Source organism: Elephas maximus, chromosome 4 (assembly GCF_024166365.1).
Source record: "Elephas maximus indicus isolate mEleMax1 chromosome 4, mEleMax1 primary haplotype, whole genome shotgun sequence".
NCBI classification, from domain to species: Eukaryota; Metazoa; Chordata; class Mammalia; order Proboscidea; family Elephantidae; genus Elephas; species Elephas maximus.
Window position 1 is genome coordinate 115,725,817 of NC_064822.1, and position 26,610 is coordinate 115,752,426.

At 49.1% G+C, this 26,610-nt stretch overlaps 2 protein-coding genes and 1 long non-coding RNA gene across 5 annotated transcripts in view; 1 reads left to right on the forward strand and 2 right to left on the reverse strand.

The window, feature by feature from the left end:
- Positions 1-2,944: 2,944 nt before the first annotated feature.
- On the reverse strand, positions 2,945-4,672 carry LOC126075631 (uncharacterized). 2 transcript variants are annotated; one of them, XR_007517222.1, is made up of 3 exons: positions 4,508-4,672; positions 3,483-3,546; positions 2,945-3,209 (listed from the first exon to the last, which is right to left on the reverse strand). It is a non-coding gene; the product is annotated as an uncharacterized LOC126075631 (long non-coding RNA). The 2 variants fall into 2 exon arrangements; XR_007517223.1 differs by having other exon boundaries at positions 2,945-3,228.
- Positions 4,673-8,712: 4,040 nt separating this feature from the next.
- On the forward strand, positions 8,713-15,238 carry GDF11 (growth differentiation factor 11). The gene is made up of 3 exons (XM_049883478.1): positions 8,713-9,175; positions 13,814-14,211; positions 14,694-15,238. Exons 1-3 carry the CDS (start codon positions 8,713-8,715, stop codon positions 15,072-15,074), a joined length of 1,242 nt encoding a protein of 413 aa, XP_049739435.1. The 3' UTR covers positions 15,075-15,238.
- Positions 15,239-21,940: 6,702 nt separating this feature from the next.
- Positions 21,941-26,610, reverse strand: part of SARNP (SAP domain containing ribonucleoprotein) — a 45,895-nt gene continuing 41,225 nt past the window's right edge. Inside the window, exons 10-11 of one of the 2 annotated variants that reach the window (XM_049883479.1) lie at positions 24,611-24,700; positions 21,941-22,249 (exon numbers count right to left, since the gene is read on the reverse strand). In XM_049883479.1, the coding sequence (XP_049739436.1) occupies positions 22,208-22,249; positions 24,611-24,700 (132 nt within the window). In that variant the 3' untranslated portion in view covers positions 21,941-22,207. The remainder of the gene's footprint in view (positions 22,250-24,610; positions 24,701-26,610) is intronic. The other variant, XM_049883480.1, reaches the window with a different exon arrangement.

Here is a 26,610-nt window from a genome sequence, read left to right on the forward strand (position 1 = left end):
ACTAGACATGAGGGAGAGGGGTGGGGAACATTCGGAGAGGGGCAGGAGACAGATGGAGTGGGAGGACATGGGAATGGGAGAAAGCAGAGTGTGTCAGTATCAAGGCCATCTCTGCTGGGGAGGGTAAGAGGCTGGGTCTCAACTGGTGTTCTGGAATTTAAATCCAGAGGCTCCAGCTTTGGAAATGGGAGAGGCATGAGTAGTTGATGGCAGCTCCCAGACCCAGGAATAGATCAAAACAGGGACGAGAGAGGGGCTGTACCTATGGCTCTGCAGGTTCTGCTGCATGGACCACCCCTAGGACAAAGCTCCCCAGAGAGGTGGTAACGGACCTCAGTGAGAACCAGGGCTGAGGGCAGGCCCAAGGGCAAGGTACCCCGCACTGGCTCCACGGAGACATCGCCACTGATACACTGGATGGTGGAGTCTAGGGGGATGGAGGGGAAGTCTTCAGTCACTATAGGTGGCCAGCTGTGACTGCCCCAGTGTCTGGGGAGACCACACCCTTCAGAGAGAGAAAGACTAGGTCACTGTGGTACCCAGGAAGACACCATCATTGCCAAAGTCACCTTATATCCTCAGTGTGAGGAAAGTGAAGCTCAGAGAGATGAAGTCAGTAACTCAGGGTCAACCTGCAGAGAAGAACCAGGGTTTGGACATACCAGTTCTAGTGCTGGGTCCACCACGCCTACTACCTGATGTCAGAAGCCCTGGTTTAAGACCTGTCCCACCACTCATGAGTGGGGTAACTTTGATTATATTCTCACCCTTACTGAGCTTCAGTTTCCTCCCAGTTGAATGGGAGGAAAACAACTCCCTTCGCCATCTCACAAGATCCCTGGGTGGCACAAACTGCACCCCATTACTAAAGGAATTGACTCAATGGCAACATGTTTCGTTCCTCCCCCCATCCCCCTTCACAGGGCAGTTTTGAGGATCACAGAGAAATGAAGGGGATAGGTTTTATTACCTTAAATATGACAAAGACTTTATCATAATTTGTAGGGTTAATAATTTAACTTTACCCTAAGAATCTGATCTTTGCCCTTGATTCCTTTAAAACCTTGGAATTTCTTAAGTGGCTCTGATGTGGCCTCCAGAATATACCTGAGGGTTTATGCTAATGAGGCACCTCTTGGGTGAGGTTGGCCAGACCAGAAAGACCCACCTGACCAACCTCAGGGGCAAACAAAAATCAAACCAGTTCCCAGAGTTGATTCTGACTCATGGCGAACCCATGTGTGTCAGAGTAGAACTGTGCTCCACAGGGTTTTCTTCAATGGCTGATTTTTCTCAGAAGTAGATCAATGGACCTTTCTTCCGAGGTACCTCTGGGTGGACTCAAACCACCAGACCACCAACCTGTCAGTTAGCCATGAGTGCCTTGAGCACCTTAACTGTTTACACCACCCAGGGACTCCACCTTAGGGGAGGGGGCCTAAAGATAGGCTTAATCAATCATGCCTGCCTAATGAGGACCCATTAAAGTCTCTAGACACAGAAGCACTATGGGCTTCCTGGTTGGTGACAGACATTGTTGTATGTGGGAGGACAGCACATCCCTTTTTAGGACATGGAAGCTCCATGTTGGGAACCCTACCAGATCTTGCCTTATGAGTCTCTTCGTTTGTATCCTTTTTGCTATAATAAAACTGTAATCATAAGTATCAAACTTTCCATGAATTTTATGAGTCATTCTTATGCATTACAGAACCCAAGGGAGTAGTGGGGGCCAGCAGGACAGAAATAAGGGAAGCCCTGGGGACCCTTGAGCTTATGGCTAGAATCCTGAGAAGGTAGTAGGAGAACCCCAAATTTGTAGCGAACAGGTCAGAAGTGATGGCATCATGGGGACTCCAGACTTGTAGCTAGTGCCTGAGGTCTTGGGCAGACTTGGCAGCCTGGAGGACTATGCCCTTTAACTTGTGAGGTGTCACCCAGGTCTGGGTGGTTAAGGTCAGGGAGAAGTGCTGAACGTGCAGCTGGCGTCAGAACGGAAGTGGAATTGAATTAAATGGATCCTTACAGTTTCGTATCAGAGAGTGGGATTTGATTTTTCCCAGCATACCATTTTTTAGGTTCATGAGAATTAAAATAATTTTGCTTTGAGAAATCTCTAAATCCCCAAATCTGAGATGGTCAAGATAAGAACAGCCCAGCCTCCTTCAGCCCCTACCACACACCTTGGTCTTGGCCCCCTCAATCCAAGCCCCAAGGCCAGCTCCTCTTCCAACCACCCCCTCTCAACCAGGCTTTGTCTTCAGGACCCTACCTCCATTCTGGCCCCATTCCTTTCCCTACTCCTTGGGCTCTCAACCCCTGATCTCTGGCCCCTCATTCTCCCAAACCTACCCTGGCTCCTGCTCCAGCCTCCTCTCAAAAGTGTCATCATTACCAATGGGCTCAATCCAGCTGCCCAGCTGGTAAGTGGCCAGGGTGAGCAGCTTTAGCCCCTCCAGCTCAGGAACCTCAACCAGGCGCATGGCCTCCTCACGCACTGCCTTGGCCGGGAATCTGGCTGCTGTGCTGCGTGGTTCTGCTCCAGGACCCATCTCAGGAGCACAGCAGTCTCAGCCTGAGAGTCACAGACCTGCACAACTAAGGTCTCTCCTGGGGTACAGCAAGATGAACAAGAGAGAAATGAGAAGGGGGGAAAGCAAGGGGAGGGGAAATGTAACCTCAGGTTTCTGTTCCTTGGAGTTGAAAGACCTCGGCAGGGACTGAGAATTCATTCATTTATTCATTCATTGAGAGCCCAAATATGCCATATACATACATACTCAATGCCTTCGAGTCAATTATGACTCATAGCGACCCTATAAGACAGAGTAGAACTGACCCACAGGGTTTCCAAGAGCACCTGGTAGATTCAAACTACTGACCTTTTGCTTAGCAGCCACAGCTCTTAACCATCAAGCCACCAGGGCTTTCCCAGGCACTAGGAACATAAAGAGATGAGTAAGGCATGTCCTGCTTGAGGAGCTAACAACCTTGTAGGAGCAGACCAAAAATATACTGTGGTGAGGGCTATGACAAAGAGAAGGCCTGAATGCTGGGGACCCCACAGGCCGGGGGATACATTGAAGGACCTGAGATGCCTGCCAAGGAGAGAGGGCCTTTGGTGGGGGTGGGGGGTGGGGGGACTCACCCAAGCTGTTCTCAAACTGGATGGACTCCTCCCAGTAGATGTGGTCTTACAGCTCAGGCAACTGGGATGAACAGGCAGGGCTGGAATGGGTCAGGGGAAGGGGGCACTACAGGGGTCATGTTGGCACCCCCATCTCTAATTTCTGGTTGCCATTCCCAGACCCCTCTGGTCATCCTCGCACCCTCACCATTTAGACACACACACATCACTCCTCAACTGGCAACAAACTTGACCTTTGGGGTCTTGTGCTCTTTCCTGTTCCTCTCTGGGGACTGGATTCCCTGTGAACACTCCTGCCTCCAGCTCCTCCCTACTTCCTGCCAGTTCCTCTCACCTGACAGCCCAGGTCACGCTTTGCCACCTCCTGGATCAGCACATTTGGCAGCGTTTTGAAGTCCCTGAAGAAGCAAACGTTGTGCTCAGACCCCTGCTTTTCCTTGACCAGCAGCTGAAGCAGTGGTGCCTTTGGCTGGCATAACTGGACAATACAGCCAGCTTTGGGCGCTGCACCCAGCAAGGCCTGCACTGAGACCTCACCATGGGCCTGGACAGGAGGCAGTAGGTGAGAAATAGTGAAAAGGTGGGGAGGCCCACATGACTGGGGAGACCAAGCATGAGGACAGGAAAGAGTATGCACCCAGAGGAACTGAAGGGCTGGGCCTGCCTGTGAGCATGAGGGGAAGTTGGTGGAGTGGGGAGTACCCTTCTGGGAGGGCAGAGGCAAATGAAGATGTGACCCCAATGACTAATCCTAGAGTTCCCCAGTGTATTTCACCTCCACTCCCCCAACAAAAACTGGTTGCTTCTTCCCAATCCCCAACTTCTCTTAGAGGGTCTTGGGGCTAAAGAGGTTAACATGACTGCAAAGCTACGCAAGCGGTATAATTACAGGTTTATAAACTGGTGTGGAGAGGACAGTAATTACAGTGAGGTCCTCTCTGGGGGCTCGGGGTTTGCGGGCAGAGGCCTAGGAGAGGTCCATTCCACCAACATGCTATCCCCAGCCCAGAATAGCTTCCCACACCACATGCCTACAGTATGCAGGGAGGGGAGAAGCAAGTCTCCTAGGGAAGCCCGCTGCACCTCTGCTACGTCCCAATGGCCTAACCCCTCCCCTCCTTGGAAAGGCCTGGGTGCCAGGGAATGGGTCCAGTGACCCCAGAAATAGAGCCTTTAGGGAGAAAGGCGAAAGGGGATGGGATTGGGGATTCTCCCTGGGAAGGGAGAAAGCCAGCCATTCCCCACTCTGTCCAGTTCAGTGGCTGATGGGCAGGGGAGGTAAGGCGTGTGTGTTGGAGGTGGGGGGTGTGGCCAGCATGGTAGGGGTGCGGGATAGCAGGAGTGTTCCCTCCTCCTTACAGTGTTTGCCCGTTCTGGCAGCAGCAGTTTTGAGAGTGGTCCGGGCGTCTCTGGCCTCGAACCCTGGCGACAGGTTCCCAGGAGCTGCAGCTCCACTTTCTGGAGTTATAACAGACGCTCTACCCGAGGCTCCGCAAGCAGCTCTCTCCCTCCTTCCGGTCTTGAAACCTCATCCCCCTCGGCAAAAGACACCGCCTCCTCCGCTCCCGGCAGCTCACACCCTTCAAACCTAAATGCCTCCCTTAGACCCCAACACACGTTTGCTATGAACCAGTCAGGACCTGGAAGGAGGCGGGCCCGAAGGTTGCCTGGGTAACGCCCAGACAAGGAGCGGGAAGCCCCCGGCAGGAGCGCAGTTGCCTAGGAGACTAGAATAGTGGGCGGGGCCCCAGTTTTGGTAAACCTGCTTTAGGATGATTAGGGCACTGAACTAAATGTCCAGATCTCTCCCAACTCTTTCTTTAAAGCTAGTGGAGCCCCATCCTCAATACTGGTTCTGGGACAACTGGCGGCCTGAAGTCCCTAAAAGAAACCTCCTGGGTGTTAGTTCCTGCGATTCACGGGTACTCAACAGTACCAGGCCTGAAGAAAAAATAAAGGAAAGAGGCAAGATCTAGGAGGGGTTGGGGAGGCGGGCAAGGCATAATGCATTATGATATGAAACTTCTCTGAACAGAAACCTAAAGTGAAAACATGCAAAGTCTGCAAAAAAAAAAAAAAAAAAAAAAACCTAGTTTTAGTCCCACCTCCAAGGAGCTGAAATTCCAGATTCTACCACGAGATGGCAGTCTTTCCCACTTATTGGATGAAGTTCCGTCCTGGAACCGGTGGAGAGAGAAAGCCAGGCGGTGGGAATCTTTTCTGTCTCAGGGGTTGTTCCTGGCTCTTGTTCCCCGGTATTTGGCAGACACCCATTATCCCTCATGGTCACAAATACACATTTGCTCTCCCCCACTTGGCTTCACAGGAGTGGCAGCTGTGGCAAGGTCCACTTAGCAAGGTTTGTTAATTATTGGAAGCAGCTATACTAGGTGCTGAGGAATACTTTGATGAACAAAATGTCAGGTCTCTTGGATCTCACAGTGTAATGAGGTGATCAGTTGGAGTAATAGTAATAACAACTAGCTCATTCAGAGCTGTTTGTCCGGCATTTAATTCTTAAAACCTTATGAAATAGGTACAATATTGTTATCCCAGAGAAGACTGGCCTACACTCTCGGAGCCCTCAAGAAGTTTGCAATTCTGCTGAGGGATTGACATCAGAGAAACATTTTAGAGAACAGTATATGCCAGAATATGTGGTAAAGGCAATGCTTGTTCTTGGAGGTCAAAATGGAAAGAAAAAGAATCATGAAAAAGCAGCCCAGGAAAGCTACCACTGATTGATTACAATGTAACCCTCACAACCAGCTGAGGGCAGGCATTGTGAACTTCATTTTATAGATGAAGAAACTTGATGAAATGCTGAGATGCCCATGTCTTGATCCAAAGCAAGGGAGGGACCCAGTTGTCTAAGTTTTCTCCATCATGCTGGAGTCTTAGTTCCTGTTCCCCATGGAAATGGGCTGTCACTTCAAAGCTCCTCACTCTGGTCCTCCTAACCTCTAACCAATCTTCCCTGTCACACCTGGATCCCCCTTTTCTTTCTTTTTTCCACTCAAGCTCTTCAGTCCTACCCTGTCCTTATGCCTAATACTCCATCATGGCAACTTTAAGATACTTTAAAACAGTAACCAGTTGCCAGCATGGCGAACCCCTGTGTGTCAGAGTAGAGCTGTGTGCTCCACTGATTTTTCAGAAGTAGATCTCTAGGCCTTTTTCCCCCGAGATGTCGCTGGGTGGACTCAAACTTCCAATCTCTCCATTAGCAGCCAAGCTTGTTAACAATTTGCACCGCCCAGGGACTCCTAAGACACTATTAAAAAAAAAAAAAAATTCTGTCAAGTTAATTCTGACTCGCGGCGACCAGAGCAGCTGGTGGATTTGAACTGCTGATCTTCTGGTTAGCAGCCAAGCTCTTAACACTGTGCCACCAGGGTTCCATAGCAACTCTAAAACTAAACTAAACCTGTTGCAGTCAAGTCAATTCTGACTCATAGTGACCCTATAGGGTCGAGTAAAACTGCCCCATAGGGTTTCCATGCGGGAGATGGTGGATTCAAACTGCCAGTCTTTTGGTTAGCAGCCAAGCTCTTAACCACTGCACCACCTGGGCTCCGTAGCAACTCTAAAAAAAAAAGAGTGGGCTCTAAATTTCAGTGCTCTTCTGTCTTGCCTGAGAAGCCCAAGAATGGAGGCAACACCCATATTTCCACAGACTCCATTCAGTCAACAAACATTGTATGTGCCAAGCACCATTAGGCAGTGGCAACACAAAGATGAGCAAGATCTAATCTCCTCAAATATTTTCAATCTAGTGGATGTTTTTCTATTTACCCCCAGGGCTTTGGGATCAAGAACTAAGCCTGGAGAAACCGAGGTCTGGAAAGAGGTATTCAGAACCAGGAAATGTTAAGTACTGTAGTGGCATCCTAGCACCTTGGCATCCTTCCACTCTGCCCTCTGGCTGTGCGAAGGGTCACACCTGAAGACCAGAGATGGTCCCACATCTGGGCTTCTCGCCTTGCAATTTGCTACCTCCAGCTCAGGCTGTCTTCATTGCTGCAACTCCAAGCCAAGCCCCTTCCCAGACTTCTAAGACCCTGCAGATTAAAAAGTATAGCTAGGAATTCAGATGCCCAGATTCATCTCCATACATAGTGGCTTCCCAGCCAAAAAACCAAACTTGTTGGCTTCAAGTTGACTCTGACTCATAGTGACCCATATAGGACCGGGTAGATTCAAACTGCCAACCTTTTGGTTAGCAGCCAAGCTCTTAACCACTGCGCCATCAGGGCTCTCTTAGGAGTCCATGCCTTTTCTAGCCTGCTGACTCCCTTAGCCTTTTCAGGTCCTAATTTCAACTTCACAATCTTGCCAGTTTAGTCTAACCCTTCCTCTCTCAGTGCTTCTCATCATTTCCCCTCCTTCTCAGATTGTCCCTAATCTCTTCCCCTTCTAGTCTCTTTCCCTAACCCTCATGTCAATCCCTCCATCCCTTCTTGATCCCTCTCATACGTCCAGCTTGTTGCTTCCCTCCATGGCTTCTTTTAACCTCTTCTTTGGGCTACCTCCAGTAGCTGGGGCTCCTCTAGGCTCATGTTCTCCATCTCCTTCCCCTTTGGGCTCTCTGGGCTCCCACCAAGGCTGACTCCTGTTGCTATCTGTCCTTCCCACAGGGGTCTCTGTCTCCCCTTCTCTATCTCCCCCTGATCCTCTGGTCTGCATGTTTAGGGGCTCCTTTTGTATCTCCCAGTCTCTGCCTGTCTAGTTGTGACCTCCCTCTCCCCCTCTTGGTCTCTCCCTCTCTTACTAGGGCTCTGGTTTTTGTCCCACCAGTTCCTCAGTCCCTGTTCCCATCTCTACACCTCCCTGATGTCTTGTGGTCTGGCTCTGTAGACCTCTATATCTCTCCCCTGTCTGGCCATAGCTCGCTCTCCTCTCTGGTTTCTCCTATCTTTGTCTCTGGCTTTCTGACTCTAACTTTCGTACTACTTATCGCTGTATCTTTCCTTCTCTGTCTCTGTCTCTCCACAGTACAGTGTCTGTCTCTCTAGCTAAATTTCTCCTCTCTGTGTCTTCCCCCCTCTGATAATCTCTTTTCCCTCTTTGTCTCTCCCTCTCTCCTTCTCCTCTTTCTATCTCTATCTCTTTCCCCTTTATCTCACTGTCTCTCCTTGGTATCCCTGACTCTGACTTTCCTTCTCTATCTCCCCCCGCCCCAATATCTCTCTCTCTCCATCTCTGGGCCCTCGCTCCCTCCCTCTCTCTCTCTCTTCCTTGGCTCTCCCCGGCTCCCTCTCTCGCCTCGGATGACAGCGCTGCCTCTTTTGTTGGCTCCGCAGCCAATCGCTGCTGCTGACGACACGGGGGCCGGGGCTATAAAGGGCCCGGCCCGGGCTTGGGCCCCCCCAGCCGCCCGCCCCGGCCGCCCGCCCGCCCCGCCCGCGCGCTCGCCGCCCCCGGCCCCCCCGGCCCCCCCTCGGCCGGGCAGCCCCCAATCCCGCGCCGCCCGGACCCCCTCCTCCTCCCTCCCTCTCCTCCGCCCCCTCCCCGCGGGACTCCGGCGTCCCCGCCCCCCAGTCCTCCCTCCCCTCCCCTCCAGCATGGTGCTCGCGGCCCCGCTGCTGCTGGGCTTCCTGCTCCTCGCCCTGGAGCTGCGGCCCCGGGGGGAGGCAGCCGAGGGCCCCGCGGCGGCGGCGGCGGCGGCGGCGGCGGCGGGGGCGGCGGCGGCGGCGGCGGCGGCGGGGGCTGGGGGGGAGCGCTCGAGCCGGCCTGCCCCGTCCGCGGCGCCCGAGCCGGACGGCTGCCCGGTGTGCGTGTGGCGGCAGCACAGCCGCGAGCTGCGCCTGGAGAGCATCAAGTCGCAGATCCTGAGCAAACTGCGGCTCAAGGAGGCGCCCAACATCAGCCGTGAGGTGGTGAAGCAGCTGCTGCCCAAGGCGCCCCCGCTGCAGCAGATCCTGGACCTGCACGACTTCCAGGGCGACGCGCTGCAGCCCGAGGACTTCCTGGAGGAAGACGAGTACCACGCCACCACCGAGACCGTCATTAGCATGGCCCAGGAGAGTAAGTGGGCGCGGGGCGCGAGCCGCGGGGAGCTAGCTCCGGCCCGGGGAAGGCGAGCGCCTCCCGCTCTGAAGCGGGGCGCTCCCGGGAAGCCTTTTCTGCAAAAACTTGACTAGCTGGGGGGGAGCGGGGGCTGCTCCCTAGAAGTTTTTCGAGCGCTGGAGATGGGCTGCGGCGTGGTGTGCACGCCGGTCCCTGGAGGTGGAGGGGGCAAAGAGAGTGGGTTGCGAAATACCGCCTTCCGCCCCTAAAGTGCGCAGAAGACCCTGCTGGAGGGAGTCAGGGGAAGCAGGGGCTGGCAGCGGACGGAGCGGGACAGCGACTTTGTCTTGAAGGGCCGTAACGGTGAGGCTGGAGAACGGAATCAGGAGGTTCCGGGACTCCCGCAGACCTAGTCGGGCTGCGGTGCTCTGCCTCCTAACGGCCCTGGCACCAACTCCCCACCTCCTCCACCCATGCTCCGCAACGCGCCCACCGGACTGCGGAGAACCGAGTGCTCCTCTCCCTCTCACAAGAATAGGATCCTAGAGCCCGGTATCTCAACTGGCAGGCCAGCTGGCAGCCTCTCCACCCTAGTGTCACCTCACACCCAGTTTCCCAATGGACCGGGAAAGCTGTGTGTTCTCGGTACCCGCCGAGCTCGAGCTCAGAGAACTCAACTCCATTGGGCTGGGGGCTAAGAGCAACCCTTTGGCTGCTCAAACCTTAATGTTCCATCCCTCATTCACCCGCCCCTACCCACAGCCAGACTTGGGGAGAGAATAGACCTAGGAAGAAAGAGAAAAAAATAGACTGGTATGGGGGTAGGTAACCCAGGCATCCGAGTCCCTGGCCAAATGGAAGATGAACATGTTAATAGACTTGAGCTGCTTTGAAATTTTATGGCCTGGAAAATCCAGGCCAATACTCCACCACTACCCCCGCCCCGGCCACCCCCCCCAGCTCTTCCTAGGGTCAGGTGACTCCCTCTTCCCCTCCCCCACTGAGGTGGCCCCCCCCACCCCACACACTCCAGGGAACCTGCCCCTCTCTTGTTCCCTAGTGGTTTGGCAAAGTCTCCTGCGCGCCCCCACCACACACACACACACACACACACACACACTGGTTTTATGGCTTTGAACAGAAGCGGGGGGGGGGGGGACTGGTTTATTGGCAGATGGGTCATAAAAAGCTGGGGGCTGAAAGGAGTCCTACTGGCCCACCCCCCATGGGAGAGGCACAGGAACCCAGGTGTGCATCTGGGAGGCTGAGTGCCTCATACTAACACCAGTATTTCTGCAGCCTCCAACTTCCACAGTGCTTGTTCAGGGCTATAAAGAGAACTCAAAAGACTAGGAAGCTTAGCCGGGAGGAGGAGGGTATGGGGATCTGGTCCTGGGTTCCTCAGTCTCCCTTCTGTTCTGAAGTCTTCTGATTATGGAAGCTAGGTTCAGCCTGAGATTGACTGAGGGCAGGGTGGTGGTGGGGAACTCTAAGAAACAGAGTTGTACAAGAATTCAGAAGAAGAGTTTGCCGCAAGAAAGATGAAGAGTACAGAGGGAAAAGGCACTCTGGTGAATGTGTGTCGCATGTGTGAGGATTTCCCAGATGGGTAATGGGGCTGTGGACTCCCACCTTGCCCCTCTATCCCTAGCATCCCTTAACCAACAGGCCTGAGCCCAGAGTCAGCTCTGGTAACCCAGGTGCAGGAAGTGAACGGATCCTTCATGCATGGATTGGGCCATGCAGGTGGGGTTGTGGGGGAGCACCAGCAGAAGGGGTGACAACCGAACTTCCATCCTTGTGCCACCTCAAGACCTGAATAACTAAGGAACTCGGTCTCTGGCCAGGTATTGTACGTCCCCTTTAAGAGTCAGGCTGAGCTCTTAAGAGAGGGAGGGGGAGAGGAGGGGAGGGGAGAGAGAGAGGGGAAAAGGAAAAAGAGACTTTTATAGTCTAATCCCCAGGGACCCGCTTTAATAAGAGACTTGTGCTCTGCTAATCGGGGGAGGTGTTCGTCAGCAGAGATGGCCTCCACTCCCCTCCCCCTCCCTCCCCTCCCCCAGTCTTTAACCCTGGACCCCAGCCCCCACCCCTCCAGGGCTGCTATGCCTGCCCTAGTTCCCTCTACCCTCTCAAGCTCTCCCACCCCAGCCTTCGTCCTGGGAACCCAGCCCCCTGCCCTTCTGAGAGCCAAGCCCAGCCCCTCAGTTTCTCACTACTCCCAGTGCCTAGAGGCCCCTACCCTCTCAGCCCAGCCTCCTGCCCCTAGGCCCTCCAGTCCGGGTTGGGAGAGAGTATGTTGGGGGGGGGGGGGGAAGGAAGGTAGTAGAGAGGGGGTTGGGCTTTGGCTGAAAATAGTGCAATGACCTCTCTCCTGACCAGCACCGCCTACTAAACCTGACCTGCCTGCCTCCAACCCAATCTATCCAACACAGATGTGGCCCCTTCTCCTCCCCACTGGGGGCTGGGCCTATGGGTGTGTTGGGGACTCTCTCAGGCCCCCTGTTTCCCTCTGTGGCTCTACCTGCTTCTCCTTTGTTCCTCCCTCTCTCCCCTTTCTGTCCTTTCTCTGGCTTACCCCACTAGGCTTAGGTGCCTCCCTCCTTTAGCTTTCTAACCCTCACCCACTCCTTTCCATCACCCCCTTTCTCTCCCAGTGATTTCTAAGCCCCAAACTTATTTCTTCTCTTTCCTCCATTTCTCTGCCTATCTTCTCTAACCTGCCTCCATCCCTAACAGCTTCTTCTCTGTTCTTATCTCCCTCACCATCTCCACACTCTCCCCTCTCTCTTCTCCCTTCCCCTTTCTTTCTCCCTAGGTCCTGTCGCCTTGTAGCACTGACTCTCCCTACATCCACTGGGGGAGAAGTGTATGGTGATTCCTGGGGTGTGGATGGGGGACTGTCTAAAGGAATCAAAGACTTAGAGGGATAGGGCTCTGATGCCCAGTCCCCTACTTCCAAGCCCTGGGTCAGCTTGGGTGGGGGATATGTTTAGAGCTTACAAAAGAAGTGGTACCTTTTTTTTGGAGTGTAGAGAAGGAAAACTAAAATAAGCCAACTTTCACTGAGACATTACTATTGTGTTTGCATTCTTTATTTAATGCTCAGCGCTCCTATGAAGCAAGGATTATTCTCTGTACCACACTGAGAAGTCTGGTGGGTAAGGTCAGAAACTGGTTAATGAGGAGTCAGACCATGGTAATTAAACCTACTTCAATTATAACCAAAGAAGATGCTGGGTAGAACTTTCAGACACTTGCCTACATAATTTAAGATTGGGGGCTTAGGGAATCCATTCAGCATGTATTTATTGAACACTACCTGGGACTATTTTTTTACCTGGGACTATGGGAGCAGGAATACTATAGTGGTGAGCAAAATAGACACAGTCCTCACAAAGGTTAGTATCTAATGACAAAGACAGGCACGAAAACAGACAATTCCTATGATGAAATTAGGCGTAGTATGCTATTTGGATTATTGTCTGTCACTCCCCATTTTACTGGCAGCTTCCCTGTCCCTATCTCTGAATCTCTACTGTCCAAACCCTAGCCCCACTCTACCATCACTGCAGCTCCAGCCAGGAGGATAACGGGAGGATTACCAGAGCCCTGGGACCTCAAAGAAGACCCAAGGAAAAGGAAGCTGCAGGGGGACTTTTGTGTATCATGCCCTGAATATACAGAGATCATTAACCACTTTCTTCCCTGTCCCACTTGGAAGGTCTTCCTGGGGTGGTGGGGCTAGTGGATTGCTGATGGGAGACAACAGATGCTGAATAAATCCTCCATGATACGCAAAATTCTGGAGCTGGGCGTGATGTATAAAGGCCTGGACTTCCTGGTCATACCTATATGGCTCTGAAAGTTCATTCCTGAGCCTTCTCTCTCAGTCTGTCTAGACTGATTATAGTTGATCTGGTGTGTTGAATATTATTTCTGATGCTCTGGGCAAACAGGAGGAAACAACATGGAGGTAGTTTTTTCCTTCCTCAAAAGCTGAGGCAGTAATGGTGATGATGATGAGGAAGCAGCTGAGGAAATTTGTTTTCAGAGGAGAGGGAGTGGGGAGTCAGATGCACAGGAAATGCTTGGGAGCTTCACTTCATGGGATAAATTTAGCCCACGCTCCCTTCCTCGACCTTGGGCTATCCCCTGAGTTCACCCTGTTTTGGGGGTCTGTGCCAGGCTCCACTGCCCACCAGACAAAACAGCAGAAACTGGGCAAGGTGGCCTAAGGACAGCAGGTATGAGAAGAAGTGTGGCTTCTGTGAAGAACATCCAAGGTTCAGAAAAAGTTGCTGGGGAAAGTTGGAAGAAGGGGAAGATGCAGGTGGAGGGAGAATTCCCTAATAACTATCTGTGCATAACTTACCTGGTAGAGGGGAACCTGGCCCTTAGGGCAAATGGATTAGGGAATGAGTATAGATAGTGAATAAGGCCTGAGAGAGCCATCCTACAGAGAATGATAGTAGGCACTGTACTGGGCAGCAGAAACATGGTAGTCAACAAGACAGGAACTGGAGAAGGATGAGGAAGAATTGGAAACTCAGTCCATATTGCCAATGCCCCCAGCCCCTGCCCTTTCTACCCAGGGCTGCTGACTCTTTCCACAAACACCCTTTGCTGATCCTGTCCCCTCTTCTTTCCCATCAGCTGACCCTGCTGTGCAGACAGATGGTAGCCCTCTTTGCTGCCATTTCCACTTCAGCCCCAAAGTGATGTTCACAAAGGTACTGAAGGCCCAGTTGTGGGTGTACCTACGGCCTGTACCCCGCCCTGCCACTGTCTACCTGCAGATCTTGCGACTGAAACCTCTAACTGGGGAAGGGACCACAGGGGGAGGGGGCGGAGGCCGGCGTCACATCCGTATCCGCTCACTCAAGATTGAGCTGCACTCCCGCTCAGGCCATTGGCAGAGCATCGACTTCAAGCAGGTGCTACACAGCTGGTTCCGCCAGCCGCAGAGCAACTGGGGCATCGAGATCAACGCCTTTGATCCCAGTGGAACAGACCTGGCTGTCACCTCCCTGGGGCCAGGAGCTGAGGGGCTGGTGAGCTGGGGGCCTGAGGCAGTGGTGGATTTGTGTAACCTGGTCCTGGAATGTGAAGGGGGCTAGGGACCAGCATTATTTCTCTGGGGTCAGTGGCTGATTCTAGAAGACAAATGGGGAGGGGGTGGTAACAGCTATCACTTTAAAGGGATCTATGGCAGGCAACAGCTGAAAACTGGATTTGGAGTGAGGGTGTCAGTTAATGGGAGATCCGTGGGAACACCATGGGTGAGGCCCTGGGCCAAGGGACTGATGAGAATCAGGTTGCCAGGCGAGGAAGCATTAGGGAAGGTGAGCTGAAGGAAAGATTGCTAGCTGGCAAGAAAAGTGGGTAGATGTGAGCTGGGGGTGGCATCAGTGGAAAAGTTGGGACGTTTCTGTTCTGCTCTGGTGCCCCTGTTGAGAGGCAGCTGAGAAAGGAACAAGGAGCAGGAGCAGTTTGGGGCCATGTTGCAGCTCTTTCTCTTCTCCCCCACCCCCAGCATCCTTTCATGGAGCTTCGAGTCCTAGAGAACACAAAACGGTCCCGGCGGAACCTGGGCCTGGACTGCGATGAGCACTCAAGCGAGTCCCGCTGCTGCCGATATCCCCTCACAGTGGACTTTGAGGCTTTCGGCTGGGACTGGATCATTGCGCCTAAGCGCTACAAGGCCAACTACTGCTCCGGCCAGTGCGAGTACATGTTCATGCAAAAGTACCCCCACACCCACTTGGTGCAACAGGCCAATCCAAGAGGCTCTGCTGGGCCCTGCTGTACTCCCACCAAGATGTCCCCAATCAACATGCTCTACTTCAATGACAAGCAGCAGATTATCTACGGCAAGATCCCTGGCATGGTGGTGGATCGCTGTGGCTGCTCCTAAGGTGGGGGACAGAGGATGTTCCCCCCACAGACCCTGCCCCTGGACCCCCAGCCCTGACCCCCATCCCCCCAGGCCCTAGAGCTCCCTCCACCTCTTCCCATGAACATCACACCTTGTTCCCTGCCCAAGCAGTGTGCAATACAACAGAGGGAGGCAGGTGGTGGTTGAGGGGTGAGGGGTTTGGGGGAAAGGGGAAGGGAGGGGGCAAGGTCAGGATGGGGAGCATTTGAGGTTTGCAGATGAGAAGGTTTGCAGAGAAGACAGAGTGATGTAGAGGCAGAGGGACAGAGGCAGAGGGACAAAAAGAGCAGCAGCAAGAAGGCAAAGGGATAGAGAGAAGAGACAGAGACTAGGCAGAGACAAACAATGAGAAAGAGACCGAAATGGAGTAATAAGAGGAAGCCCCACACCAAGCCTCCTTTCTTCCACTGGCAAGGTGAGGGGCTTGGTATAGTTTGGGGAGATCCCCTGACTACCATTCTCAATAGGAGAGGAAATAAAAAATCCACTCTTAGCTTCTTCCCTCTCTCCCTCCAACAGTGGCCAGGGGAAGAGAAATGAGGGCGGGGCAAATGAGGATTTTGGAATTTTATTTATTTATTTATTGTGACTTTTCATTTTTTGGTATTTGGCTTTACTGAAATAGGAGGCCCCCTGCCCACTGTGCCCCATTTGTCCCTTATTCCCCAAACCCTGCTCCTCTCTAATATCCACCCACTTAAGCACTTGTATAAAGCCCCCAGGGTTGGGAATGTGAATAGAGGGCAAGAGGGCTGCCAGATACATAGACGTTTCTAACCCATAATCACCCTACGCAATCTTCCTGAGCCAAAAGGGTTAAATTGAAGCCAGCAGTCATGGAAACAGTAAGAGGTTAGGGTTTAGGAGCTGGGGGAGCCCCCAATATCCAGAATCAATATGAGAGCCACTAAAGTAACCCTCAGGTTCACCCTCATGGTCCTAATTTATTTACCAGAGGGTGCAGCCTACTTATGCCCAAATCCACTTCTCCTCCCCCCTCCCCCAGCCAGGAGAGAGACCAAAGAGCCTGTGGAATGACCTTGCTCCCAGCCTCTATCTTCAGGTCAATAAAAGGGAAAGAGAGTATAGTGATCCCAGAGTTCTCGGGTCTGGGAAGGGTTAGGAGGGGTCAAGAAAATAGTAGTTAAGGAGGCTGAAGGTTACAGGGCGTTTGAATCCAAATCACTGCTCTGGACTAGGGAATAGAGCCAGCAGACCAATGGGGAAGGGATTTTGGAGGGGGGACACTTGAGTCCCCCAACCCCAAAGCTCAGGGTGGAAGGGGGAGAACAAGGGAGCAGATTGTCTATAATTATTTTTGTCTTTTATTTTTGGAATCTAGCAGTACCTGGCAGCAGGGAGGGGACAGTTAGAACAGAGGGTGGAAAGGATGGAGACTCCCTGGTTTGGAGAGCTAGGAAGCAGGCAGAGACTCCTCCAAGTCACTAGCTGGGCCTATTCATTTCTCCCACAATCCCGACCCACTCTCCTCTGGACTCACTGTGCCTCAGTTTCTTCCCCTCGATGGAACGAGAAATAGCAGCACCCACCACAGCAAAGAGATGGATTCTGAGCACTTACCACGGGCACTTTATGGACATAAAATACCTCTCGCTGTGGGACACATAACCAGGGCACCAGAGTAGTGGTGAAGAGATGTGAGGCTTAGAGGAGTCATAGGCTTCAGAGTACAAGTTCCCCTCTGCTTCCCAGCTGGACAGTGCCTGAAGCCAAGGAGTTAAGTCTGGATCCACACCCTATCCTTACCTCATCACCAGACCTCTCAGCTCTAGGCAAGAGTCTAGAGGATGTCAGGAGAGGAGGGGGAAAGACCCTTCAGCAAAATTATCACTCTAAGTAAAGCCAGCAGTTATGGGTCTGAGATAAACAGTACTGAACTAAGGTAAAGCCTGAGCTGGAGAGCTGACCTGGAACGCTTATTCTCCAGAGCATGACTCTCCCGCCTAGCCCAGCTAGTAGAAAGGGAAAAGGTATGTGGCTACCCTTGGAAAAGTGATGTTGATGAGCTTTAGCATCTTATTTCCATTTCCATAGTGAAATAAGGTAGAGGAAAAGGCAGGGGCTGTTAAGCTTTTCAACTTGCCTCCTCACATATAGCAGATACGCTAAACCCCCAGCCTCTCCTCTCTGGCTCTGTTCTTCAACCCTCCTTCTCCAATTTGGAGAACAAGATACACCTGACCAGCTATACCATTCTCAACATTTCCTTGGTGGAAGGAGAGGAACAGTGAAATGAACACAAGATGCCTCCTCCAAGGTCAAATGCTCATGTCTCCTGATTTTGGCACAGGGTGGGGTTGGGCAGTAGGCATCAGGTGACTTCTCTACAGATTCTAGAGCTGGATCATTTAAACTTGTGGGACACTTAGGGTATGTCCCTTCAGTACCACCAAATAAAGACCTTTGTGGTGGTGGTGGGGGGAGGGTCCTTTCTTTTATGAACATGAACCTATGAGTTGAAGTCTCATTCCCATTCCTCCCTACCCCCAAAGAGGAATGTGGTAAAGAGGCTTGGGGGCACAGCCCAGCGACTCAGTGGGAGCCAGCACCCCCTCCCACCTTATGATTGTAGACCTGGCCAGTGCCCCTCCAAACATATCATGCTTAGTGTAATTATTATTTACTTTGTGTATCTGTTACACTGTGTACGTGATTGCCTTTGTTTGTTAAGGGTGTCGGAGGAGTCTGACAGGGGCACTGGAATGCCGGGAAAGGACTTCTTCACTGAGAGCAAGGCTTCCTGGAGGGGAACCATTACAAAAAGGCCATCAGGCAGTTTTCAAGTTATGTGACAAAGGGCAAAGATGGCCATAGGGTGCTCTGAGTTTTGGGATGGTCACATGACACAATCCAGCACTTGAACTTGAAAAAAAGAAAAATAAAAGCAGTCAAAGAGTTTAGAATTCAGTGCTGAGGGCTTCTTCCTTGCCAAGCGCCATATTTACACTTTGGAAACCACAATCGGAAGAAAACCTAAAGAAGGATGAAATCTTGTGCTCAGGGACTAAGACGACGAAGTCCTTGGAGCAAGGAAAATATACAGTGAGGGCACGTGGAATGAAAGTGTGGGACTTGCAGTCCCAGGGAGGATAGGCAGACAACAGGAAAGGGAGGGGTCTAGAATAACTCTTCTCTGGAAAGCTTGATCTAAAACAGTTCTAAAGATTACAAAAACCTCCCAGCTTCCACAGAATGGAAAATCATGAGATGATCAGCTAATATCTCTCTATAGTTCCTAGTCCTAGCTTTCCTCATCAAAACTTCACCAAAGTCCATAAACCAAACCAACATAGCCATTCAACTTGCCATTGTAGCAAGTGCAGTTAAGCATCTCAACTACTTCGATTCCACTGTAAAAAAAATTTCCCATGTGCCTAGAGCACCAAATTGGCACAGCATAAGAATTTGGGGTGAAGGGTGGCAAAGGAATCTTGTCTGACACACATTAAAAAAAAAAAATTCGGTGACTTTAACTTAATCCAGAGTGGGGGATGAGGCCACTGGGGGTTCTATGTGCCACCATGCTTTCCCTGTTCTGTCAGTTCTATCAGCAGACTGGCTCCACTCCAGACCAACAAGACTGACGTTAGGACACAGTGCAAGAAGACAAGTGTTACACACTATCCTCCCAAGGGAACTGCTTTATTCACACCCATCCCCAGCTTTTGGCCTGAGCCAAAAATAGGTTTTTCCCCCCTATTGCTTATTTGTTTTCTACACTGGGTGTGAGAGGACACTCTGAACAGACTACAAAATGACTTTTAAATCTCTTCCTTATCCCCAAATACCCTCCCACCCAATGCATGGATAACTATTCTATATTGTGCCTTTGCCCATTTTTTCGATGTCACGGTTCCCAAGGTAAGAACCAGTAGGCAATGGCATTTACAGCTTCTGGTGTATAGTGGGGCAGAGGCAGGGAAGTCGATGACCCTGGCCACAATGCCAGCTTTTCTGCCACTTCTGAGAGTGAGGCTTCCTACCTCTTCCCACTCTCCAAACTCCCCAATGCACCTGCATATCTGTGCCTACATATAGGCACACAGCATGTGCACACACGCACGTAAGCGCACACACACACACACACATGCTCAAACTAGTCCACTCTAGCTGGAACCTACTTGAGAAGGAACTCCCACTGTTCTTAATCATTAAGTAAAATTAAGAGCTCGTACCTTTTGAATGTTTACCACGTAAACTCTGGTAGGCACGTTGTGCTGAGTACATAATATGGTAATTATCACTTAATTCTCACAGCAACCTTCACAATATGGTTCCTACTGGTACAGAGTCTGGAAAGAGTCACAGAATAATTAATTTGCCCAGGGTCTCAGAGCTAGTGTGGTGGAACAAAGAACTGAACCTAAGTTGTTGCTGCACAATATTATATTCTATTTCATTAATAGTAATCTGAGAGAAAAACTTAAACACAGGGCAACTGACAGAAACGATAGACAGAAGGTTGGGATACCTTGGGCCCAAAGGTGTGAAGCCTGTCATTTTCAATCCCTTTGGAGGGGAAAACAAAAAGGTTCTAGACATGTTGCGAGGGGATTGGACTTTTGGGGTAAGTTCAATAACCAGGGGTGGCACTGTCTGTCAGAGACTATCATACAAGAGAACAGGGAAAAGTGGTTACTTTCCTCTTACCCAAGTTCCATCCTTCCTTCCCATCTGTTTCTCATGCCAGACATGGCAATAGAACTCAGTTCAACACCAGGAAGTTCTGCCCTTATTCACACCTTCCTTCCTATAGCCCTCAACCCCCAGAAACGGTTAGCCTTCTATATCCAGCAGTTCCCAGGCGCTGGAGTAGGAGGAGGAGGAGTTTAGAGTGGTGGTGGAGAAAAGAGAATGATCCTAGAAAACCATAAAAAGGTAGATTTATAGCTGAGGAAGCTAGTTCCCTCCACAGCTTTTATAGACACCCTCATTAAGAGCTTCCAGGTATGCAGAGAATGTCACAGCTTCAGGACAGGGAAAAGATGACTCTAGTCAGCTAACCACATCTGGATCCTGGATTGGTTACACTACAGAGATGGGCTGGATAGGAAAGAAAGGTACTTGGATCCCAGTTAAAGAACTGCAAGCTTGGATGCCTGCTCTATCTCTAAGGGCACCTACTATTTTAAGACTGAATGGGTCAAAAGACATAGGCATCCTGAACTATTTATGCTCAAAAAGAATTTGTGACAGGAACGGGAGGATATAGTTACCAGGCTTGGGGGAGTTTAGAGAATTCTCATATAAACAGCTGCTGGAATGGGATGAAAAAAGTTAGTAAAAAAATCCCACAAATTAGGAAACACTGTATCAAAGAGCTGGGGAAGTGATTTGGATGGGGAGAAAATTAGGTTTCAGGAAGACAGTCCCAAGGGGAAGACTGAATTCATTTCTGGAGGGTTATGGAGGATACTCAGAAGACAAAGTGCAGAAAATTTCTGAAGGACGCATTGCTCCACTCCAGGCTACAAATCAGAACTATTCTCTCTGGTTCTGTTTTCAGAGGAAGCCAGGGCAGAGAGAGAAAAGTTAGCCGCAAGATCAAAACCTGGAGTAAAAAAGGGGAGGACAGAAGACGCCAGAGGGAAGGGCATTCCAACTGTAAGGCTTATTTGGTTGAAGAGGTGTCAAAAGTTGAACCAACTTTCCCTTTTATTAATTTCTGCAAGTCTCTGAATGTGGCAAAATTCACAACAAATAGGCAACTTTTGGATCTCCTCTCCAAGGCCCAGTTTTCCTCAAGTGTCCAAAGTTAGGTCTCTCCCTCCTCAGCAACCTGAGACTATGGAAAGAAAGAAATTCTTCATCTAGGAAGGGGATCACAGAACTAGGCAGAAGGTTTTGGTAGAAATGAGGAAAAGGGATCATGTGACAGCAACATGGGATCTGATCATGGTACCAGAGTCTTAAGATAAGGGTCCAGGCTCTTAAGTTTTATTACAAAAAACGTTACATGGATGTGCAGAAATAACTATTAGGAGGATAAACCCTATACGAACAATTCCAGAAAGATTAAACAGCAGGTCTCAGACCCATGTGAAACCCAAACACAAACCAGCGGCCAGCTAGAGGAGAGCCAACCTTCTCTTAGTAGGAGGCGCAGTGAGGAAAACGGATGTTCGTAATATCCAAGAAACATTACCACCAAAACTGCAGTAGTATCCTTCTGCAACACAAGAGGACAAACTAGCACAGGGCTTGAACAGAAGGCAGAAGCTTTCAGCTCTACTGCTTCTGCAGAACTGCTCAGCATCTCTGGCGTCCTCAGTCATGCTTTGACTCCCTATGCTTTCTGCTAGTTCTGAGGGGTGTCCAGCCCACTTCTATTCCTGAACTGCATAGCCAGTAGGGTCTCACATATCGACTTCAGCTGGAACCAGACAGTATCACATCCATTTCCACATACCAGGCCACTCTTTCTCTTTCCTGTAGGACTCTGGGCTCTACTTTATCCAAGAAAAAGTTCTCTTTATTAGCCCATAATAAAAGACTACCAGTCATCAGCCCTCGGATTTACATTCTTCATACCTAAAACCCCCATGTTCTCCCTATTTGATCATATTGGGTCACCCCAACCGGCTGAAGCAAAGGCTCAGAGGGCAAATTGGCCTCTTCAAGGTGGATAAAGGGGTCAAAGGATACCACGAGGAGCATGAAAGAAGGGAGTGAATGAGCTTGATGAGGCAGACTCACTCAATCCTTTTCCTTATCTTCCTTTTAAGTGGTAAAGGTATTATGGCTGCCAGTAATTCCCTGTTATATTTTCCCCTGGAACTCCCCTTACCTGGTCTTCTGGCTCTAACAACTCAAAGAAGCACCTAATAAAACACATTACTGTCTTTTTTACAGTCTTTTTATTATTATTAACAAGCAAAATAATTAATAACAAAAACCAAGAAACACAACACCTTAAAGTTGAAACAGCGTAAGTCAAAGTGCTGCTGGAGTTCATGGATGTACCCCAGGTACATGCTCCCTCATTTTGAGGCAGCTCCTAGGCACATGACTGTGCATTTAGGTTTCTATATGACCAAGAAGAATCAGAGCAATGGAAACCACTGGAGAACAGAAAGATCAAGGACTTTTCATCAGGCAATCCCAAAGCGCTCTGCTCTTTTCCTCTTCTTTGCCTATAAGAAAGAATCAAGAACAAAAAAATTAGATTACAAGATAACAGTGGCCTGGATTCCTGGCTGCTTTAATCCATACTCACATGGGCTGTCACAAGGTCCAAGGTCCAAGGCACAGAGATGGCCCAAGCTTAAGGCTGGCAGCCAGAGACTCTTCCTGAATCTCTCTAGTTATGTAGCTAGAGCTGGGGAGGTTTAGTAGAAAAAGGAGGGTAAGGAGGGGGAGATTAAGGAGAGGTAGTGGTAGAAAAATGAAAAGATCACTGAAGGACAGAGGGCCACTCAACCTGACAGCAAGCTAGCCTGGAAACAATGGACTCTTTAACAGGCTGGGGAAAGTTTTGCAGTCAGTGAGGAGGATGGGAGAATTCAGAAGACAAAGGGTTAACCAATGTCATTCATGGAGAAGGTAAGGGGGACGCCCTTCTGGGCAGTCAGGCCCGTGCAGCAGCTATTCCTTAGGCCTCCAAACTCAGAGAGGCATACAAATCTTCAATGCCAACAGAATAAATAGGGGGTGGGGGATGTGGGTGAGTCCCTGTCAAGGATCTCTTAAGAGAAGCAGCATTGGAGAGAGGGCACAAAATCAGGTGAAAATGCTGGGGAAAGGAGAAAGATTTTTTTGTTCTGGAGTGACTCACAACACAGCACTGAATCCTTCACCATAACTCCAACCACTGCCCCCAGCAAAGAGGGGACTTTTCTTCATCCGACTCACAAGAGGTTTAATTTAGATAAAAAAAGAAAAAGCTGAGTGCACACAAGCCTAACCCACTCCCCTACCTGGATTATTGGCACACAATTCTTTGGAATCAAACAAAATCCTCTAGTTCATATAAACTCCATCGACCTTAGAAGTTACGACTCCCTAACATACAGCAGCTTTTTTCAATAAAAGCCACTGTTCTTGTCACCTCACACAATTCTCATATCTCCCTTATCTTGGAGAGGCCAAATTTACCTACTTAATAAGTATGTGTGGTTTAACAATAGTTCCCTTGGCAAAGATGGGATAATTTTGAACAAAAATTAAAACTAAGTTTACTTCTTGCTCAGCCTAGTATGTAAGTAAGCAGATACTTACAATAAAGCCTGTTGTTGTTGAGTCAATTCTGACTCATAGAGACCCTCTAGGGCAGAGAAAAACTGTCCCACAGTGTTTCCAAGGCTGTAATCTTTACAGAAGCAGACTGCCACATCTTTCTCCCCCAGAGTGGCTGTTGAGTTTGAACCTCAGAACATTAGGTTAGCAGCCAAGCTTAACCACTGCACCACCAGGGCTCCTTAGATACCAATGATGCTTTATTCTGAATTAGCTGCACAAAAAATATGAATTCCTTTAGTTTTTTCCTAGCTGAGAGGGGAAACTGATCAGACTCTAAAGTTTTCAGGGTTTATTTATAAGAATGACTTTGATATTTGTTCATCAAGAAACTTTACAAGATTCTGAGTGTGGAAGGAAGCAGGCCATCTTCAGAGGCAGAGAGAGAAGTAATCTTGGATTAAATGGAAGCAAGGTGGGAACATTCCAAATTCTTTACCACCCAAGAAGCTTTCTGTAATTCTAAACACATTCATTATTTCAACATTATCTCTACTGCTGTTTATGTACACCCCAGGTGACACCTGGCTTCATTACAGACACCTTCAAATCAGCACTGTCTGTCTGTCAACACTCAGAGTCTCAGTCAATGTGGGAAGCTGGGGTTATGAATGAACACAAGTCTTACAAAAAGCCACTCTTCCATTCTGAGAAACTACTTGTAAACAAAGTAATTAAGAATGAGAAATCTCATTTGAATCCATTGTCCATAATTTCAGAAGGGAGTTAGATACAACAATTCTTGTGCCTGGGTTGGTGATGGACTTCATTAAATGATCAAAGGAAATATGCCTGGCAGACAACAATAATAAAAACTACTATTAACTGACTACTTAAAATATGATAGGCACTGTGCCAAGCATTTTACATAGACTCACCTTTTTTTTTTTTTTACATAGAATCATCTCATTTAATTCTTACAATACCACTTCACAGATGATAAAACTGAAGATCAGAAAAGTACTGTAACTTGTAAGTACTACTAGAATACTAAGTGGCAAAGCCACTTATTCAAACTCAAGCCTACCTGATTACAAAGCTTGTGTTCTTTCCTACTAGGCTAACAGGCTTTAACATTAAGTATGTTGATGCTCTTCAATGTGGTCACTTTATGCAGAAAATGTATCAAGCAGAGGGAAAAACATCTTCTCATTTGGGCACGTAAGAAATAGGCTGGGGAAACAGAATGTTTCTCCGTTGGGTTTATTCACCCTCATTTCCCTTCAGGGGCTCTATTGGAGCATTCTGGTATATTTTACCTCTGTATCCTCTGTGGTTCCAGTTCCAGCTGAACTTGTGACAATTCCAAATCGCTCCTTCCTCTTTTTCAGCTTCTCATCATCTTCAGACTATTCGGGGGCAAAGAAAAAGGTTGAAACAAGATAGCTTCAGTTCACAAGGTAAATGGAATAAAATTATAATTTACTGGTCACAATATGCTGACCAACCTTGTGTCAAGAGCCAAGCATCACAGAAACAAAAATGGATAAAAAACTGAATAAGCCAGCATGCAGCATATTGTCCCCAGAATGACTAAAAACTTAAGTTTTAACTAGGGCCTCAATATTCACAAGACAAATATAGTCAAGAAACAGTAAGAAACATCCATAAAACAAATTTCTGTGTTCAAGAAATTCTGGTAGTTCAGATATGAAAAACTGAGCCCTGTAACCAAAGAAGGGATTTACGATTACTATGAGTTGGAGCTGGCCATTCTGTTTTAGTTTTAAAAATTGAGCTACTGTTCAGTATACTCTCCATTGTATATATTCCCATTAGGACCTACACCTAGTCACTTTATGTAGCCCACCATAACAGTTATTTGCTCCTTCTCTGCCTCCCCCTCGGAAACCCTGGGGGTGGCATAGTGGTTAAGTGTTACAGCTGCTAACCCGAAGGTCGGCAGTTCAAATCCACCAGGCACTCCTCCGAAACTCTACGGGGCAATTCTGCTCTGTCCTGTAGGGTCACTATGAGTCGGAATCGACTTGATGGCAACAGGTTTGGTTTTTTTTTTGTTACCTTCCCCTCACATCCTCTCACCAGTAATTAAAAGCTCAGCACTAGGATTAGTAAACATCTAAAATCAGGTGGGCTCCCTGGGTCTGTTATTTTCCACAAAAAGGATTTTCTAGAGCTTGGCACATCTAGATAAAGATCCTTTCCTCTCATACAACTCAAGAGACTTTCTACTCCATACACGTATACCCACCCTCGCCATGAGGCAGGACAGTTTCTTTGACATTATTTACAAAAGGTAACAAACGTAAGGCCAGGTCAAAAGACTTCAAACAACCTTTGATGTGGAATTTTTTTTTAAACCTGAAGGAGTTTATGGTCTTGCAGCTCTGTGTTTCTTGTTGTTCGTAGATGCCATCGAATCAGTTCTGACTCACAGTGACCTTTATGTACAACAGAATGAAACAATGCCTTGTCTTATGCCATCCTCATAATCTTTGCTATGTTTGAGCCCATTACTACAGCCACTGTGTCAATCCGTCTTGTTAAGCATCTTCTTTTTCACTGACACTACGTTACCAAGGATGATGTCCTCCAGGGACTGGTCCCTCCTGCTAACATATCCAAAGTACATGAAATGAGTCTTACCATCCTCACTTCTAAGGAGCGTTCTGGCTGTACTTCTTCCAAGACAGATTTGTTCGTTCTCTTGGCAGTCCACAGAATATTCTGTATTCTTCGCCAACACCATAATTCAAAGGCATCAATACTTCTTTGATCTTCCTTATTCACTGTCCGGCTTTTGCATGCATATGAAGTGATTGCAAATACCACGGCTTGGGTCAGGTGAACCTTAATCCTCAAAGTAACATCTTTGTTTTTAACACCTTAAAGAGGTCTGTCCAATGCAATATGCTGTTTGATTTCTTGAATGCCGTTTCCATGATCACTGATTGTGGATCCAGGTAAAATGAAATCCTTGACAGCTTCAATCTTTCCTCCATTTATCATGATGTTGCTTACTGGTCCAGTTTTGAGGATTTTTGTTTTATGTTGAGCTGTAATCCATGCTAAAGGCTGTAGTCTTTGATCCTCATCACAAAGTTGTGTTATCTGCATATCACAGGTTGTTAATGAGTCTTCCTTCAATCCTGATGTTGTGTTCTTCATATAGTTCAGTATGATGAAAGGACACAACCCTGATGCACATCTTTCCTGATCTGAAACCACACAGTATCCCTTTGTTCTGTTCGAACTACTGGCTCTTGGTCTCTATACAAGTTCCACATGAGCACAATTA

Excerpts from the sequence above, each read along its gene's own strand:
- GDF11 (XM_049883478.1), top strand. The coding sequence starts at position 8,713 with ATGGTGCTCGCGGCCCCGCTGCTGCTGGGCTTCCTGCTCCTCGCCCTG. Across the intron at positions 9,176-13,813 it reads CATTAGCATGGCCCAGGAGA|CTGACCCTGCTGTGCAGACA; the intron begins GTAAGTGGGCGC and ends CTTTCCCATCAG. Across the intron at positions 14,212-14,693 it reads GGCCAGGAGCTGAGGGGCTG|CATCCTTTCATGGAGCTTCG; the intron begins GTGAGCTGGGGG and ends CCCCACCCCCAG.